The 15,961-nt window shown below is 42.8% G+C and overlaps 2 protein-coding genes across 5 annotated transcripts in view; one reads left to right on the top strand and one right to left on the bottom strand.

Annotated features, from left to right (window-relative positions):
• The window catches only part of SIPA1L2 (signal induced proliferation associated 1 like 2), a 264,070-nt gene extending 263,150 nt beyond the window's left edge, over nt 1-920 (bottom strand). For all 3 annotated transcript variants that reach the window (XM_040698284.2, XM_046939496.1, XM_046939497.1), the window contains exon 1: nt 798-920. The gene's annotated coding sequence lies outside the window, so the exon portion shown is untranslated. The remainder of the gene's footprint in view (nt 1-797) is intronic.
• Nucleotides 921-2,141: 1,221 nt separating this feature from the next.
• On the top strand, nt 2,142-15,315 carry NTPCR (nucleoside-triphosphatase, cancer-related). 2 transcript variants are annotated; one of them, NM_001031523.2, is made up of 5 exons: nt 2,142-2,261; nt 5,413-5,575; nt 6,648-6,744; nt 9,141-9,350; nt 14,352-15,315. In NM_001031523.2, exons 1-5 carry the CDS (start codon nt 2,228-2,230, stop codon nt 14,418-14,420), a joined length of 573 nt encoding a protein of 190 aa, NP_001026694.2. In that variant the 5' UTR covers nt 2,142-2,227; the 3' UTR covers nt 14,421-15,315. The 2 variants fall into 2 exon arrangements, with proteins under 2 accessions (NP_001026694.2, XP_040553214.1); XM_040697280.1 differs by lacking the exon at nt 2,142-2,261 and adding an exon at nt 3,323-3,368.
• Nucleotides 15,316-15,961: the final 646 nt, after the last annotated feature.

The raw sequence follows: 15,961 nt of genomic DNA, 5'->3' as shown, positions 1-15,961 counted from the left end.
CGATCTCTCCTCTTCTAAGCTATGATACAAACAATCCCTGGCCTACTCACAAGTAACAAATTTTGCTTCTAATCACTCCCTAGATTTTACATAAAACAGAAGTGTAGTGCTTGTATGTAATATGTAAGATGTAAAATATAACACGTAATATGTAATAGGTGGGCTGGAATTAAATAATCTTTAAGGGCCCTTCCAACCCAAAGCATTGTATGATTCTATGAACATATCGAGTTAATTGACCACATATAATACATCCAATGACCATACAATGCTGTTGAGGGCAAAAACTAGTTCTTTCCTCCCCTAAGTCAATGTCTTCCGGTCCAGTCAGCTTGAATTTGTGGCTGAACCACACCTCAGCCTTAAAAGGAAAGGCCTATGAATTTGGTTATAAGGGTACCCTCCTGGAAAATGGACACAACAGATGGCAGCTCCCTCAGCTTGAGGCTGCAACTGAAGAAGCACGATTTCCACCAGCTGACTATGTGGTAGCATATTACACACAGCAGAAGTGCCTCATCTGCCATTATAGAACAACTGTAAATGGCCCTGCTTTATAAATTCCAGCTGAAGAAAGACTTTCCTCTGCTGTCCTAAGTGCAGTATACCAGACCTGGGGTTGGTGATAGGCAGTTCTGTGCATCCCCTATGCTTTGTGCTGGCAAGCTGCACTAGTTCTCATCCTGGTGTGACCCCTCCTTTCCCTCTTGCTGCCCTCAGATCCCAGTGGGATCCCAGCCACCGGCCCTGGTTATAAATGCCACCTGAGCGACAAACACCTTGCTCATTAACCCTACCTCCTAGCGTTGCTTCACTGCAGCTTCTTCTGAAAACAGGGACAGCAATCTCCACCTCACAAAAGTGCTGACCCCTAGATAACTGGAGACTCCACACCAAAATCCTTCTCCCGGCTCTCTAGCAAATCTCCACCTTCCAAGTCTAAACAAATAAGGAGGCTGAATACATTCGGTTGGCGGTCAGCGTGTGGGCGGGAGCTCCCGGCATGGTGCCGCGCGCGGCTTTCTGTGTCTGAGGCAGCAGCGTCGCTCCTGTGGGAGGTGCGCTCTGGGGGAGTCGTTCCGCCTGGGGATGGAGCTTCAGGGCAGGCTGCGGGGCACCAGGAGATTGGAGGAGATCGACTTGGGGTGATCGTTCTCTGCCAGCTCTGAAGTAGATGCGTCAGCTGGGAGCTGCACAAGGAACCAAGGCTCCCCAGCTCTGCTTAGCACTGGTGCGAGTCTGGGTGCCACAGTACAAAAAGAATATAAAACTATTAGAGAGCGTCCAAAGGAAGGCTATGAAAACGATGAAGTAGCTATGAGAACCAGCTGAGGCCCCTGGGTGTGCTCAGCCAGAGCAGAGGAGCTGAGGGGAGGCCTCACGGCGGCTGCAGCTCCTCACAGGGAGCGGAGGGGCAGCGCTGAGCTCTGCTCTGTGTGACAGCGACAGGGCCCGAGGGAAAGGCATGGAGCTGTGTCGGAGGAGGGGCAGTGGGCACAAACAGCAAGTTCCGACTGAACATAAGGAAAAATGTGCTGTGAGGATGACAGAGCGTTGGTACAGGCTGTCCAGAGGCTGTGGAATCTCCTTCCTAGGAGATACTCAAAAGCCACAGCACCGGCTGATGTGCTCCTGGGGACCGTGCTTGAGCGAGAGGTTGGACGGTGGTCTCCAGAGGTCCCATCCAACCTCTACTATTCTATAATCCTGCACTGTGACCCAATTTACCCAGCGTTGTAGCAAGACGGTTGATTAACCTGCTGCTTACCCTTCCCTTGCTTATCTGCATGGAGCTATCAGATGAGTCATTTATCTTTTTATTGACTGCTTTCCTGCATCCCGGATCACATTGCTTACTGAAATGGGTAAAACAAAAAACAAACAAACAAACAAAACAGCTTCTGAAAGCAGGAAAGCTTCTGCTAACTTATTCAGAAATTAAGTTGGACAAGCTGACTGAAAAAAAAGAAAACCTTAACCCCAACCCTTAAATAACACTCAGCCTGCGGGAAGCACTAAGGCAGCAACCAGCCCCACCCAGGGATACACCGAGCCCTCAAGGTACCCCGGTCCCCCTCTGAGGGCACATCGCAGGGCTTATCAACCCCCCCCCGGGTGCTGCGCGGGGCCGCCGGGAGAGAGGCGGAGCGAGGGCGGTGCTCCTGAGGCCCGCCGCGCCGTGCTGCGCTCGCGGTAAAAGGCGGAGCGCGGCCCGCTGCTCCCCGCCATGTCCAGGCACGTTTTCCTGACAGGACCCCCAGGTAATGAGGCTGCCTGGCGCTAGCAGCAAGAGGAGCCCGGGGATCAGGGCGAGGGGAGGCGGCGCGGCCGCCTAGCACCTGACCCGGCCTGGCCGGAGGGGGATGTAAGCCCTGGATCGGGTGGGAAGCAGCCCCGGCAGCACCTCTGGCGGTAGCTGGGCCCGGCCGCTGCCTGAGGGCACTGTGCGAGGCTGTCGATGCTGTCCTCCCCGCGAGTCGCCTGCTGACACGTTCGTTACTTCCTCACTTTGGATCTGTTTTCGCTCCCGGCCTAATTCTGTGTAGTGCGTGGTGCCAGGTGCTGATGTGCTGTCCCTGGCTCCAGCTCTACGGCTGGGTGTTGGGCAGAAAAATGCCTGGACAACGAATCCCACTTGAACTAAGCTTCAGTTTAATGAATTTCTTAGTGCTGTTTTTTATTATTATTATTATTTTGGGTTGGTTTTGGTTTCTTTTTTTTTTTTTCCCTTAATTATAGTGATCTATCTCTTGCAACTTAAGCCACGTACAGTTACAGAGTAACAGTTGGTGTTGGATAGCAGGCCTTGGCTGGAGGGGTGTTTTGTGATGGCAACTGATAGGGTTATAGGATTCATTTGAGTCGGAAGGGACCCTTCAAGGTTATCGAGTCCAGCTCCCCTGCAATGAGCAGGGACACCTACAGCTAGATCAATTGCTTCTAGCCTCATCCAGACTGACCTTGGATATCTGTAAAGAGAGGGCATCCACCGCCTCTTTAGGCAACCAGTCTCAGTACCTTGCCACCCTTACTGTAGAAAAGTTCTTCCTTACATTCAGTCTAAATCTTCCCCCTTCTAATTTGAAACTGTTTTCCCTTGTTCTTTTACAACAGACCCTGCTATAGAGCCTGTCCCTTTCTTCCATATAACCCCCCCCTATAGATACTGAAAAGCTGCTAATCCTGAAGGGAGAGAGGGATGCTGCATGAGCTATGAAGTTAGTAAACAAACCAGTTAGCACAATGGCAAAGCTTGTTTTAATAAAGCCATGGGCCTAATTCTTTTTTTTTTTTTTTTTTTTTTTTTTTTTTGAACCTTTTGCAGCTACTTGCGTGGTATGGAATTAAAATGCTACCAGTAGGTTCAGGTACATTCCCTTGGCTTTACTCGTCCTTTCTACCCACCAGAGCAGATGCAGAGGAGGTTGAGCTGGTTGCCTGTGTTCATTTAACTGAAATTGAATGTATCGTTTTGATTAGATAAACATGTAACTTTAAGCTTTCTTAAACTTAGTTTTAATCATTTCAGCTTACTTTGGCAACTGACCAAATAAAGGTAACCAGATCAGAGATATCAAATCTACTTAGCTGAGTTAGTATAAATTCTCTTACAGAGACAAGGGCTTGGAAAGATGGAAGATATTGATGTTTACATATTTGCTATTTAGTTGTTGTTCAAATGCTAGGAATCCCTTTGACTTCAATCTTCAGAAATTATGTTTGAGTAGGTGCCCTTGGAGCTACAGATTTTGTTGGTGATATTTTAGCCTGGAAAAGAGGAGGCTCCTGGGGGACCTTATAGCAGCCATCTAGTACCTAATGGGAGACTACAGAAAAGCTGGGCAGGAACATTTTTATCAGGGAGTGTAGTGATAGGATGTGGAGTAGTGGCTTTAAATGGTTTAGATTAGGTATTACAAGAAATCATACACTATGAGGGTGCTGAGGCACTGGCACAGGCTTCCCAGAGAACCTGTAGATACCCCATCCCTGAAGGCCAGCTTGGATGGGGCCCTGGGCAGCCCAATCTAGTGAGAAATGTCCTCCCCTGTGAATGGGGGTTGGAACTGTGTGATCTTTAAGGTCCCTTTCAGCTCAAACCATTCCATGATGCTGATGGTTAAGAAAGTAGTTCGTAAATCTGCTTAAAATTTGGGGAAGGAATTTGATACGTGCACGTTGAAAAGACTTCTCTTGACATCTTTATGCACACTGCAATAGTATATATTTCTTGTCTCCAGGAATTTATTGTTTGGGTTTTTTCTCGTACAGAATAATTCTATTTTCTAAAGCAGATTTTCTTTACAATAATGATTAAAAATGAAATGGTAACATTAAATTCTGAGGGGCAACACTCTTCTTTTAAGCTCAGTTTTGTCAAGGGATTTACTTCTGTAAAGGTAAAATAGGGAAATGGCTCCTTTGTGGGAACAGAGGATGTCTGGAAGATGGCCAGTATTCACTTAGCAGAAAGTACATCAAATTGTGCTAGGTGACATCAGCTGTGAAAGGTCTTGAAGATCTTTATTAGGGTGGGAGAATAGATTATAGGAGCCCAGTTTAACTCATTCAGGGAGAGACTTCAGGAGGTGTAAAGCTGGGTCAGCTACGAGCCCAGAACAAGTTGCTCGTGGCTTTATCCAGTCAGGTCTTGAAAACCTCCAAGAATGAAACTGCATAGCCTCTCTGAGCAACCTCTTCAAGGGCTTGATTGCCCTCACAATAAAAAAAATGCTTTCCCCGTATCTAGTAAGAGCCTCTCTTGCTTTAATTATTGTAGCATTAGATGTCTATTTTTTTTTGCCATGTAGGATCTGATCACTTAAGGGTACGGAGCAATTCCAATTTCTAGGACAGAAGTAGTATGTGCTTCATCTTGCTGGAAGTCACACCTTTGGTAATAGCCATCAGTTTTGACCTAATCTAAAAAGAGGATAAATTCATTTCTGTCCTTGAAAAATAATGAATAGTAGTGATGGACCAGGATGTTCATGAGCCAGCCTTGTAGCTAGCTTAGATACCAGTTGTGTAACAGTATGACTCTCACCGTGGGCTGATGTCTTGTTCATTTGCTTGTCTTGGGACAAGCTCTGTGGCCTGTCCAGGCACAATCTAAGTTAACAAGTTCACCTGCAGTCCGAGGTTCACAGTACCATGCTCTTGTGGCTTCGGTGTAGACATACTTCTTAAAGAATAATAAAGCATTATAGTATCAGTACAGCGTGGGCTTTAAAAGGTGCTTCTATTCTTGTTTTTCCTGCCTTTGAAAAAAACAAAAACAAACCCCAGAAAAACAATTTGCAAACTTGTAATGGATGTTCCTGCTAAATCACATAATTGCTGTGATGTTTACACATAGGCTTTTACTACAGAAGATTAATGCCTAGTACTTTTTGTTTCCTCTATTTCTAGGGATTGGAAAGACTACTTTGATCCAGAAAGTCACTCAAGCACTAAAATCTTCAGACGTTCCCATTGATGGATTTTACACAGAGGAAGTTAAAGAAGGTGGCAGAAGAAGAGGATTTGATGTTGTCACTTTATCTGGAAAACGAGGTCCTTTATCTAGAGTTAGGTACTGAGGTTTAAATTGTTTTACGCAGCTTGTTGTTTTATGCTTCTCTAGTCTGTCAGCATGTTAAATGCCCTTCCAGAAGGTGATTACCAGCACAGATACAGTTTTCATGTTGTGTTCTTTGTCCAGTTCTTGTTTTCTGGCTGATACCTGCATTATCTGTGTGGACACCATATCACATAGTTTAAAAAAGAAAATGAGCTAGAGAAGACTGGTCTCTTACTTCATATTTTACACCAGATAGAGCTTTTCTCCCAAATCCTGGTCTCTTTGGGATACCGTGTGTAGCTTGCTGTAGGCAGGAGGGAAGATTATTTTTCTTCCAGCTGATTTGTGAGTACAGAATCTGAAAATTAAAGATGAATAGCATGTAATGTTGTATTAAAGAGCCTCTGACTGGCCCACAAATCCTACGTGTGAATTTTAAGAAAAAGGGAGCCTCAGAGTCTCACTAAGAATAGGGTTTCAGAAGTGCAGAACACTCTCCTAATTACCAGGCTAGATTAATGATTCCTGCACAACTTAGCCTAGATCCAGGTATGACATTTCTATCACATTCAGACATAACTGACCTGACCAAAGAACTTGCATACAGCTAACAAACGCGGCTCACCCAGAATAGTGTGATGCTTACATACAAACTGAGTATTTTTCAAAGCCTGTTTAAGTGTTCTGCAACCTATTCTGAGCTTTGGGTTGTTGCTTTGATGCTGTTTAGTGTCACCTGCATAATTCAAAGGTGGCTCCTATGCCTGCAAGAACTGCAGATGTATATTTTGATTTCATTGCAAATATCTCTATTACCTCTTATACATTTTTTTTGTCTTGCTGTACAGTGTTCAGATTTAAGCTTATATAGTACTGAAGGTAGCTTATGGCATATTTGTTGCTTGAAAGTATGCCATCTGCAATACTACATAATGCATTGCTTTCACGGTTTCTTTGCTTAGAAGAATTAAGAGCAAATTGACTTACTGGAGTAATTATTCTAGTAAATCCACTTGAAATGACTGCAGTAAGTTCTTACTAAACTTATTACTTAGAAGGATTTGTGTTTGTCTTTGAAATTCAGTTCTGATTCTTCTACTTCAAGACGTGAATGCCGTGTTGGACAATACGTTGTAGACGTTGTTTCATTTGAGCAGTTGGTTCTGCCTGTGCTGAGAAACGTGAGTATTATACTGAAGCTACTGAAAAAAATGGATGCTTTATGATAATGATTGTTATTGGAAGGCTCTTCTACAGTGCTCAATTTTGATGTTAATAAAGGGTCTCATTCTTGAATGTCACTGATTCTGATTGCCTTCAGGATCAGGAGGCAGAAAGGGCAGAGCTTTTTCTCATGTGCCTGTTGTGAGATGAGAGATTGCTTTGCCTCTCCTCCTTTACGTGCCATTGTCCTGTAGCCAGGCCCTCCTTGTGTTGAGAGAGAGCCAATGGGAAGCTGCTTCCTGTGCTACCACCTTGCACAAAATGTACAGGTGGCTTACTGCATATCAGTGGCTTGAGCTAATGGGCCTACAAGAAAGGATTTTGTCACTGCTCCTCTTCACTTCCCTTTTTTCTCCTTCTTTTTGCTCTAATTCCATTCCTTCAGTAGGAACATTATTCGTGTCTTGAATCCAGTAATTACTTTTTATTACCACTGTGTAAGTACAGCTTGGTTTTAACTGATACAGCAATCTGATAATTTCAGACTTCAGACTGCACAAGGAGTGCTCTGTGACAAGAGTTAGTCTTTTTCTTGTCCTTCTCTGGTCATTCTCTTACAGCAATGCAAGCAATATTATGATCATCACCCTTTTTCCTTCTCTTTCCTCTCTTACCCTAACCTTCCCCCTCTTCAAAATTAAACAAGAACAGATCTGACTTTGGCAATAGCATGTCATGGACTGTGTGCAGTAGCTGCTAAACAGTACTGCTAAAAAAATCATGTTGTGATTTTTCTATGCTGCCAAAGCTCGGTGGCCGATGAAGAAGGGGCTTCTTAATGAACTTAGAGCAACAAAAGCCAAAACCAAAGGGCTGTGAGGAGTGAAAACAAGACAGAGGATCCATTTCTTGTTTTTGTCAAGAAATTCTAAAGTCTGAAAGGAGGGAAACAAAGATGTCAGGAACAAAGCAGATCTGTGAAAGGATTTTAAATAAAACAGCTACTCAGGAGAGACTTGACTTGAAAACGTTTCAGGATCCATGTTAAACGGTTCTCCTACTTACTGGAAGTAAATACTTGGTCTTCACAGGGAAAAATATTTAGATTCCTTTTATTCTTTAGGTTCTGCGTAGTATGGCTGCTATGTTCATGGTTCTACAGTGGTGTTTTGAGTTGAGTTGATTGTTCCTCACATCTGCAACTAGTGGAGAGTAATTCTTGGTTACCTTCACCAGGAGAGGACAGCCAAAGTGCTCTCCTTATATCACGCTATATAATGAGAAATAAATGGAAGATGATCTGACATGAGAGAGGAGAAAAAGCTGGCAATGGCTCGATTGTTTATCAAGACAACTTTGGAAAAAGTTGCTTGTTTTGAGAGAAGTGCTGGTTTTTGCCACTCTTTCATTTTGGTTTTCATTTTGTGTTTTTTGTTTGTTTTCAATTCTAGAGACGCTGTCACAATGTGCCTCTGCATCACTTGCTGTGATGGCAGGTTCTGATCACAAATCTGATGGTCAAGTCAATTTTGTGGCAAGAGATCATGCCATAGCAGTAGATCAGACAGAAACAGAAGGCTTAGGGTGAAGGAGAACAGTGTTCTTGTTTCTGGAGAGATCAGCACGTTTTTGTTTACAGTTTGACTCCTGCCTTCCTATTTTACTTTGGACAAACTGCTTTGACCTCTCAAAGTTTTATCATGATGTAACAAATACTGGGGCCAGAGGTGAAGACCCTGAGACCTGCCTGAGTCTGCTCACTCCTCTGCGTGCCTGTTTACAGCACTGAGGGCTCAGCTGACTGCTCCCATATGAGCTAATAATGAAAAAATAGCCTTCATAAAATCTGAAATCTTACTTAAAGTTTGGAAACTGTAGATAAGGGTGTAAACATCTGATGTTTGTTGGGTTTTTTTTTTTGCTAAAATATTGAGGAACAATCTTCTAAAACTAAACTTGTTTTTGAAAGGCATTCTGTAGCTACAGACTTCCAACACTGGATGCAATGCAGGCCATTCTTAATAATTACGTTGTGTTGATATTGATTTATTCTAAATGCAGAATTCAACGTTTTGAAATGTTTGGGTCCCTCAGATTTAGTGAGAGCAGTTCTTTATTGTCAAATAGCTGGAGAATTCTGCTCTGAAGGAAAAATGGTATTCTGAATATTTCCTCTCATCGTAGCTGGTATTTTTGCCATACATGTATTATTGTCTTTCCACCAGCTTTTGCTGAAATATAAATGACAGATTTGAAGTTGGTCGGTTACCAGCAGCAGCAGCTTTGACTTTTCAGTTTTCTGCAGTATTACAAGGGATTTATTTTGGAGGTAGTTTTTATTAGCGTGGCAGTTATTTCTGATGCTTGTTCTATGTTCCGTATGTTTACAATCTCCTGATGCACTTTTCCACAGGTAAACCAGGGCAGCGATGCAGCGAAAAAGATTTGCGTCATAGATGAGATTGGTAAAATGGAACTCTTCAGCCAGGCTTTTATTCAAGCTGTTCGTCAAATGCTGGCTGGCTCTGGGACCGTGGTACTTGGAACTATTCCAATACCTAAGGGAAAGCCACTGGATCTCGTTGAAGAAATAAGAAGTAGGAAAGATGTTGAAGTGTTCACCGTGAGTAATATTGAATACCCTTAAAGAGCCTTCTGTTCTGGGCTGCGGGTTTGTATCTGGCTCTGTTTAAAAACTGATTGTTGCTACCATTTGATAGCCATGGAGAGCTTGTATGAAATAAGCCTTTTAGTTTCCATTTGGTCCTTAATGGGCAGGTGTTCACCTTATTAAAAAAAAAAAAAACCACAGCTTCATACAGCTGGCTTTGCTTTTGAGAGGCTGTAGAAGTAATGATGTTGTTTTTAAAAGTTTTCTTACTGTACTATTATTGCCACTTCAGTATTCATTATTCCTAAGAGTTAAATCTTTTAAAGTACAGTCAGATTTCTTTTTATTTTTTGCAGAGTGGCTTGCAGAAACGTTACCAGTAATCATATTCAAGGGGGGGGGGGGGAAAAAAGCAGCAGTGGAGTTTGCAGAAATAATTTGTGGAAGAAAGACACTTGTAAATGGAGTGTGCTTTCTCTGGAGTCAGTGAAACAACTCTGGAATTCATTATGTCGTTTTCCAGACATAATATTCAGGACAGTGGGGCCTCAAAGTGATTTTTTTTCAGAGAAATTCTCAAAAATTTACCACAGCAGAACTGCCTGTTTGCAGAGATACGTGTGAGCATTTCCTTAGCATCTTAGTATCCATCTATCTGGATACTTTACAAAAACGAGCTAAATGCAGTCCCCTCTCCTTTGAGCTATTTTTTCTTCTCAGTGTTACTATTTCGAGTAGAGAATAAAGCTGTATATCTGAAACTGAACTGCATGTAGCTATAAATTACAAATACAGTAACAGATTTGCAGGTTCTGGCTTACTAGCAGGGGTAATAGGCTGTAGAGCAGTAGGGTACTGCAGCCTGCTCTTGAGTGGAAGCAGATCACAGTGGCAATAGTATTTCTTGTAATCCAAGTGAATGAGCAAGGAAAAAAAATCTTAACCACGTTATACTGAGTGATCTTAATTACTGCAGAGAAAGCAGAGCCACCATCTTCCTTTCTCCTCTTCAAAGTGAGAACAGAACTGCAGTGCGTGGAAACACACAGCTTTCTTTTGCTCGGTAGTCCCATCATAGAATCATAGAATGGCCTGGGTTGAAAAGGACCACAACGATCATCTAGTTTCAACTTCCATGCTATGTGCAGGATCGCCGACCGCCAGACCAGGCTGCCCAGAGCCACATCATCTGTACTTTCTGTTTCTTAAATTACAAGCCTTTTTAAGTGCTGAAGCAGCCCTAGCAGCAAAAGCAAGAAAAGATTCCTTTCCCCTCATAAACATTCAACTCGTACTTTTCCCCTCAGAGATTAAAACCCACATTTCCCACTGAGAAGCCAGTGTGTGTTGCTTGTTGAGCTGCTGAACAGGGATGTGTGTGACTGTGAATTTCACGTGACTGCTTTATGGTGGTAGAACTGCAGGGAGAGGGAATGGAGAAAGTCGTGACCTAACTGCGTAGGATGCAGTCATGGCAAGGCAACAGTGTGTGTCTCCTCTCAGAAATGGTGCTAGAAAACAGTATTTGGCTTTTCAAGGACATCTCAAGTCTTCTGCTGCGTCTTTCTATCAGAAAAATAGAATGTTCTAGAGGCTTCTGCCATTCAACCCGAGGTTGTTAGGTGTGTCATGCCAGTACATCACATTTTTAAACGTTATGGCCTGTACATTTCAATAGAGCAATGTTTTCTCTATATGAAAAGAACTATCCTGTTTATGCTGCAGAGATTACAGTGTGCAGGTTTCTTTGTTTAAATGCAGATTTCTCTGTTGGATCATTTAGCCAAAAGCAAGGGTGTGAAATGTGTGACAGACTGCAAGGGTACCCAGGTGACAAGTGATGTGCTATGCTGAAGGCTTATGCAGGAGAGCATCTGTCTCACTCCAGTGACACACTGCATGCTCTTTCCCAGCTGGTTAAAATGAGTGCATGAGCAGGAGCAAAAACCTGCTGCTGGAGACTCAGTGTGTTGCTGGCTGGAGTAAACACTGAATCACCAGCTACTTTCTTGAAGGGCTGTGGCATGCAGAGAACCTGGAGCGCCCAAAGAGCTTGTGCTTAGCTTTTTCTTGCTGGCTTTTATGATGCCCAAAAGTGTGCAGATGTATGTGTCTACCTTCCAAAAAAGTTCTGTCTGCTTTGTCACTTAACATGGAGTTAGGTTGCATGTAAGTAACTCAGCAGAGTTTTCTGATCCTTCTTTTATTGTCACAAGGATGGTTCTGATGTTTGATGCTAAGGGCATAAACACAGCTATTGCGGGTTTTACAGTCCATTCTGTCTTGAAGGCATATTTAGTTGCTGTAAATGGGCCTAGATGCCCTAAAAGTAGTTGGGATTTGGATCCAAATGTTTAATTTATTACATTTAGAGCACTTAACGATAGGAGCTCTGATAGCTAACACATTTTTTTCCATTGTTGCCCAATTCCATGTTGCTGAGAACTCAACTTTCCAGTGAAAGTAGAGAGGCTCTTTTTGCAGTGCCTGGATCTGTATAGTTTTGCAGACGTGGTGTCATAACTAGGAGCACTTTATCGTTAGCAGCTGGCATGCCTTCATTTGCTCCCATTTTCCTTTCTATTAATTTTACGTCTGTAAAACCCCATAGTGAAGTTTGGTTGTTTCTGCCTTTTAAGAAAGCAATTAGTTAAAAGGATAGGAAGAGGTTCCAGTTGAACAAACTACAAATTCTGTTCCCTCGATGGTACTCAGATGGCTAGGGAAAGGAAGCTTCTGTCCTCTGCTCTTGCATCTTTGGAGTTTAGGTGATCACAGAATCATAGAATGGCCTGTGTTGAAAAGGACCACAATGATCATTTGGTTAAATCCCCCTGCCATGTGCAGGGTCACCAACTGCTAGACCAGACTGCCCAGAGCCACATCCAGCCTGGCTTTGAATGCCTCCAGGGATGGGGCATCCACAACCTCCCTGGCCAACCTGTTCCACTGCTTCACCACCCTCTATGTGAAAAATTTCCTCCTAATATCTAATCTAAACCTCCCCTGTCTCAGTTTGCAACCATTCCCTCTAGTTCTATCACTACGCAGTGATCATGTATTCAAAATTATCTAAGTGCTTAGTAAAAAGCAGCATCTACGGTTACCTTTACTCCCTCAAAATCTTCCCATCTCTTTGTACATTCAGTACAGATACTGGGAGATTTGTTCTGTCTGGGAAAGCTGCCTGTGCAGAATGTCTCCAGACCTTAGGAGGAGGCTGATATCTATCATGCAGCCTTTGCAAAATGGTTGTGAGAATTTCCCAGCACTTGGCACTTTGTCTCTGATGCTCTCACTGGACTTCTGGCATGTAGGTATGGAAGAGGACAGATAAAATGGAGTATTGTTTTCGTTGGCTCTGAGACAGTGAGAAGAGCTATTAAATGTTCAGAAGGTCCTTTGAAAGTCAGGATGTCAGGACACTTGCTGTGAGATTTAGAGCTTGGCTCATCTATGCTCTGTGCCTTGTTTACCTCAGGGTACCTCAATAGTCTTACTGAAGAGCAATTCCATTCTTTATTGTCTTGCTCTTTGCTATTGTGGGGCTTTCTTTTTATCTAATAATAGTCTTGGAATGATGCTCAATAAAAACAGCAACACTTTCAGGGAGATCTTCCTGCCCTTTCCTTTTTTTTTTTTTTTTTAAACACGTTTTCTTCAGTGTCATGTTGATCTGCTCTCTTGAATTCAAGTGTTGTAGGTGAGACCGCTGTCTCAAGGTTTACAGTGTTGTTTTCCAACATTTGGATAGGATGTCTGTGACGAATAGCAATGGGTGCCTAGGTTAAATTTTTTAGGTAGGGCTATCACAAGCTTGTTGATGATGATGGTGACAATAATAGACTTTTTCCTGTTCACTGCTGACTACGGTCCATACTGGCTGGAAGGAATGCAAATCCATGTGCTCATATCTTAAGTGTAGCTACAGGGAATGCAACAAAACCTTACTGGTGGAGAGCTTTATGCCAGGTATACTGTGGTATCTTCTCTTTCTCTTCAAACTTTGTTAATAGATATGAGCGCCCTTATTTTCTGATCTTCTGTCTCATCTCTGTGTGATTTCTTCCTGCCCTTTCTGCAGAGATCTGAGCACTGCAGCAATTTCCTTAAGTTTTTTAAATGAAGCTTTTACTGACACTTAGCAATTTTTTAGCCCTTTTACCACTCCAGCCCCCTCCCCAAGTGATGGTTGAGTTAGTAATGCTGTGTGGTCATGTACGTAGTGCAGGTGACTGTATCAGGGCAGAGCCTTCGAGAAGGGGAAGTCCGCAACCCATATCCCCACAGTTCTGTGCTCTGTCACTGCTGTACCCAGGGGCTGAGCTGGCCAGCAAGTGGTAACGTTGCCTTGGCAGTTTACAGTAGTCTGCAGATGCTGCAACACAGGTGGACCCAGCAGAAGACAGGATGTTGGACTGTAGGAATTTTCACAAGGGCTGGTGTTAAAGTCCAACATTTCCAGGGACTGGTAAACAAAAGACATACCTCAGTGCACGATAAAAGTTCCCCAGCTTTTTAAATCAGTCTTGTTTCTCTTTCAAGGTGTTTCTGTCCTGTAGTGCTAAGGCTTCTCACTGCAGTTGTGCCGTTGTTAAGCATGTTCTAATTCTTTCATTGAAGATGCTTTTCACTTGGCCTATCATCCACAGAAATACAGTCCTTCCAAGCACTGATGATTTAAGACCTCCACTTTATTGTAGAAAAATGAGGTTTAGTAATTGGAAGGGATTTCTAGTAATGGCAAAATACTCAGTGGTTCTTTGAGCACTTCCTGTTAGTTATTCAAGCTCTGAGTATCCAAGCAATGGGAATCCATGAGTAATTATATCATGTGCGGTTTTGTGGGTTTGGTTTCATGTGTTGTCGGTAGCACACGAAAGAAAGCGTTTGATACTCAGCATTTCCCCACCAAGAATGAAATGCATTTGAATTTCTGCTTTGTTTTTGAAGTAAACCATGATATAGAGGTTACTTATCCAATTACATCCGTTCTAATTTCTCTTTTTCTAGGTAAGTAAGGAGAACAGGAACAACATTTTGCAGGACATCTTGGCAGCTGTGGAGTCATGCAGACAATGAAGACCTTTTCTTGCTTGTAAACACCAAAGCTTTTATTTATATAAAACATTACACTTGTGGATGTTCTAGTCTGTCCTTCCTATGTAAGCCCGTGAAGGGTTACTAGAGCTTCCTGGGTAAGCAAGGTAAAGCTGGTATTACTCTACAGTATGAAAATTAAGATAGAAGGATTCTTGTTTATCCTGTTCACAAGCTGATCCATTTAAAAATTCAACAGATACGTAGTTAATGTGAAATTCCAACCTGGATATTTGAGAAAGGTAGATGGTCTGACTCTGATCCTGTTACACCATGTGAAAGCAATTAGCTGCCCAATGGCTTTGAGATCTTTGTCTTTCAGAGTGTTGAGGACATTTCTGTCTGGAGGACAATTCACGGTCTGTAATTCCCACACAGTAATGTGCATTGAGGAACCAGAACTTGGCCCTGGTGTAACAGAACATAACCTTTTTAGCTTCATGAGACTGCGTCAAGTCTTGACATATGTTTTCCATGCAGAGTTTATTGGGTCAGGATCGACTTAATACTGCATGTGTCAATATGGGGATTTTCAAGCCATTGTATTTACTGATACTTTTTTTTTTTGCTTATTTAGCTTTTTTCCTTACTCAATTCTGTACACGCTTAATGGTTAGTGGTGATATAAGGAGTGAGTGAGAGTATTAGACAATGTATTTTTTTTCCTCTGAGGTTTGCAGATGTATTCAGGGAAAGTGCTACCACTTAATCAATTTTGCATGTTGTTAAAACAGAATTCCCTCCCAGGTGCACACTTGTTCACTGTATGATTTATAGTCATCTTTGGCTGCAAGTTAAGGCTTCAGTTGCTTCTTAACTTTTCTGTTCAGTTCAACAACTGTTAAAGTGAGCCAACTAAAGGCATTTTCAAGCATCATTCTTGTTACTTATTTCTGTGTAAACTGATACCAGTAGTTCTATGTGGGTGGATGGGGACAAGCATTTATTTTTATTTTTTAAGGTGCCCTGGAAACAGCTGGGAGCTTGCAGGGAGTGTCTTTTTTCTTTCCTGTATTTGGATAACAGTCTGGTACTGACATTATCCCTCCTTAGAAGGCAGGAGGGCTAAAGGACACAATGGCCCTGTTCCCTGACAGCTCCATTCCACAGCTCTTCTGGCCACATTCATTTGGGTAACAGTACAGCTTTCGTGTCTGGGGAAAAGAGAATTCAGAGATCCCCTCCTTTAGGAATATTTTCTAGTCTAATATAACTCTGGCCTGCTTTTCACAATAAAGGGCTGTGTCCTCAAGGTATTCGTAATCCCCTCATTAGTACGGGCATCTGACTGTTGTCAGACAAGACGGATGAAGGGCTCCAAATTCTGCCTGTACAGGACTTGCAATGTGAAATGGAACTGTTGTGAATGAAATACATCTAGCTCCTGCCCCAGCATTTACCATTCATTGCCTTTGGTAGTGGTGGCTGCTGGATTCTGTGTTGTAAATGTGAAAGAGCCCATCTGAAGTGTTGGAGTCTGATAGCAGTGCTACAGCTCCAGTGAGCTTGCCCTTGTGTGACAA

This window comes from Gallus gallus, chromosome 3 (assembly GCF_016699485.2).
Source record: "Gallus gallus isolate bGalGal1 chromosome 3, bGalGal1.mat.broiler.GRCg7b, whole genome shotgun sequence".
In the NCBI taxonomy this organism is placed as follows: domain Eukaryota; kingdom Metazoa; phylum Chordata; class Aves; order Galliformes; family Phasianidae; genus Gallus; species Gallus gallus.
Note: the sequence above shows the minus strand (reverse complement) of the source record. Positions and strands in the feature narration are given on the sequence as shown.

Coding starts and splice junctions, on each gene's coding strand:
- NTPCR (NM_001031523.2), top strand. CDS start 2,228: ATGTCCAGGCACGTTTTCCTGACAGGACCCCCAG. Junction 2,262..5,412: donor TTTCCTGACAGGACCCCCAG/GTAATGAGGCTG, acceptor CTCTATTTCTAG/GGATTGGAAAGACTACTTTG. Junction 9,351..14,351: donor AAGATGTTGAAGTGTTCACC/GTGAGTAATATT, acceptor CTCTTTTTCTAG/GTAAGTAAGGAGAACAGGAA.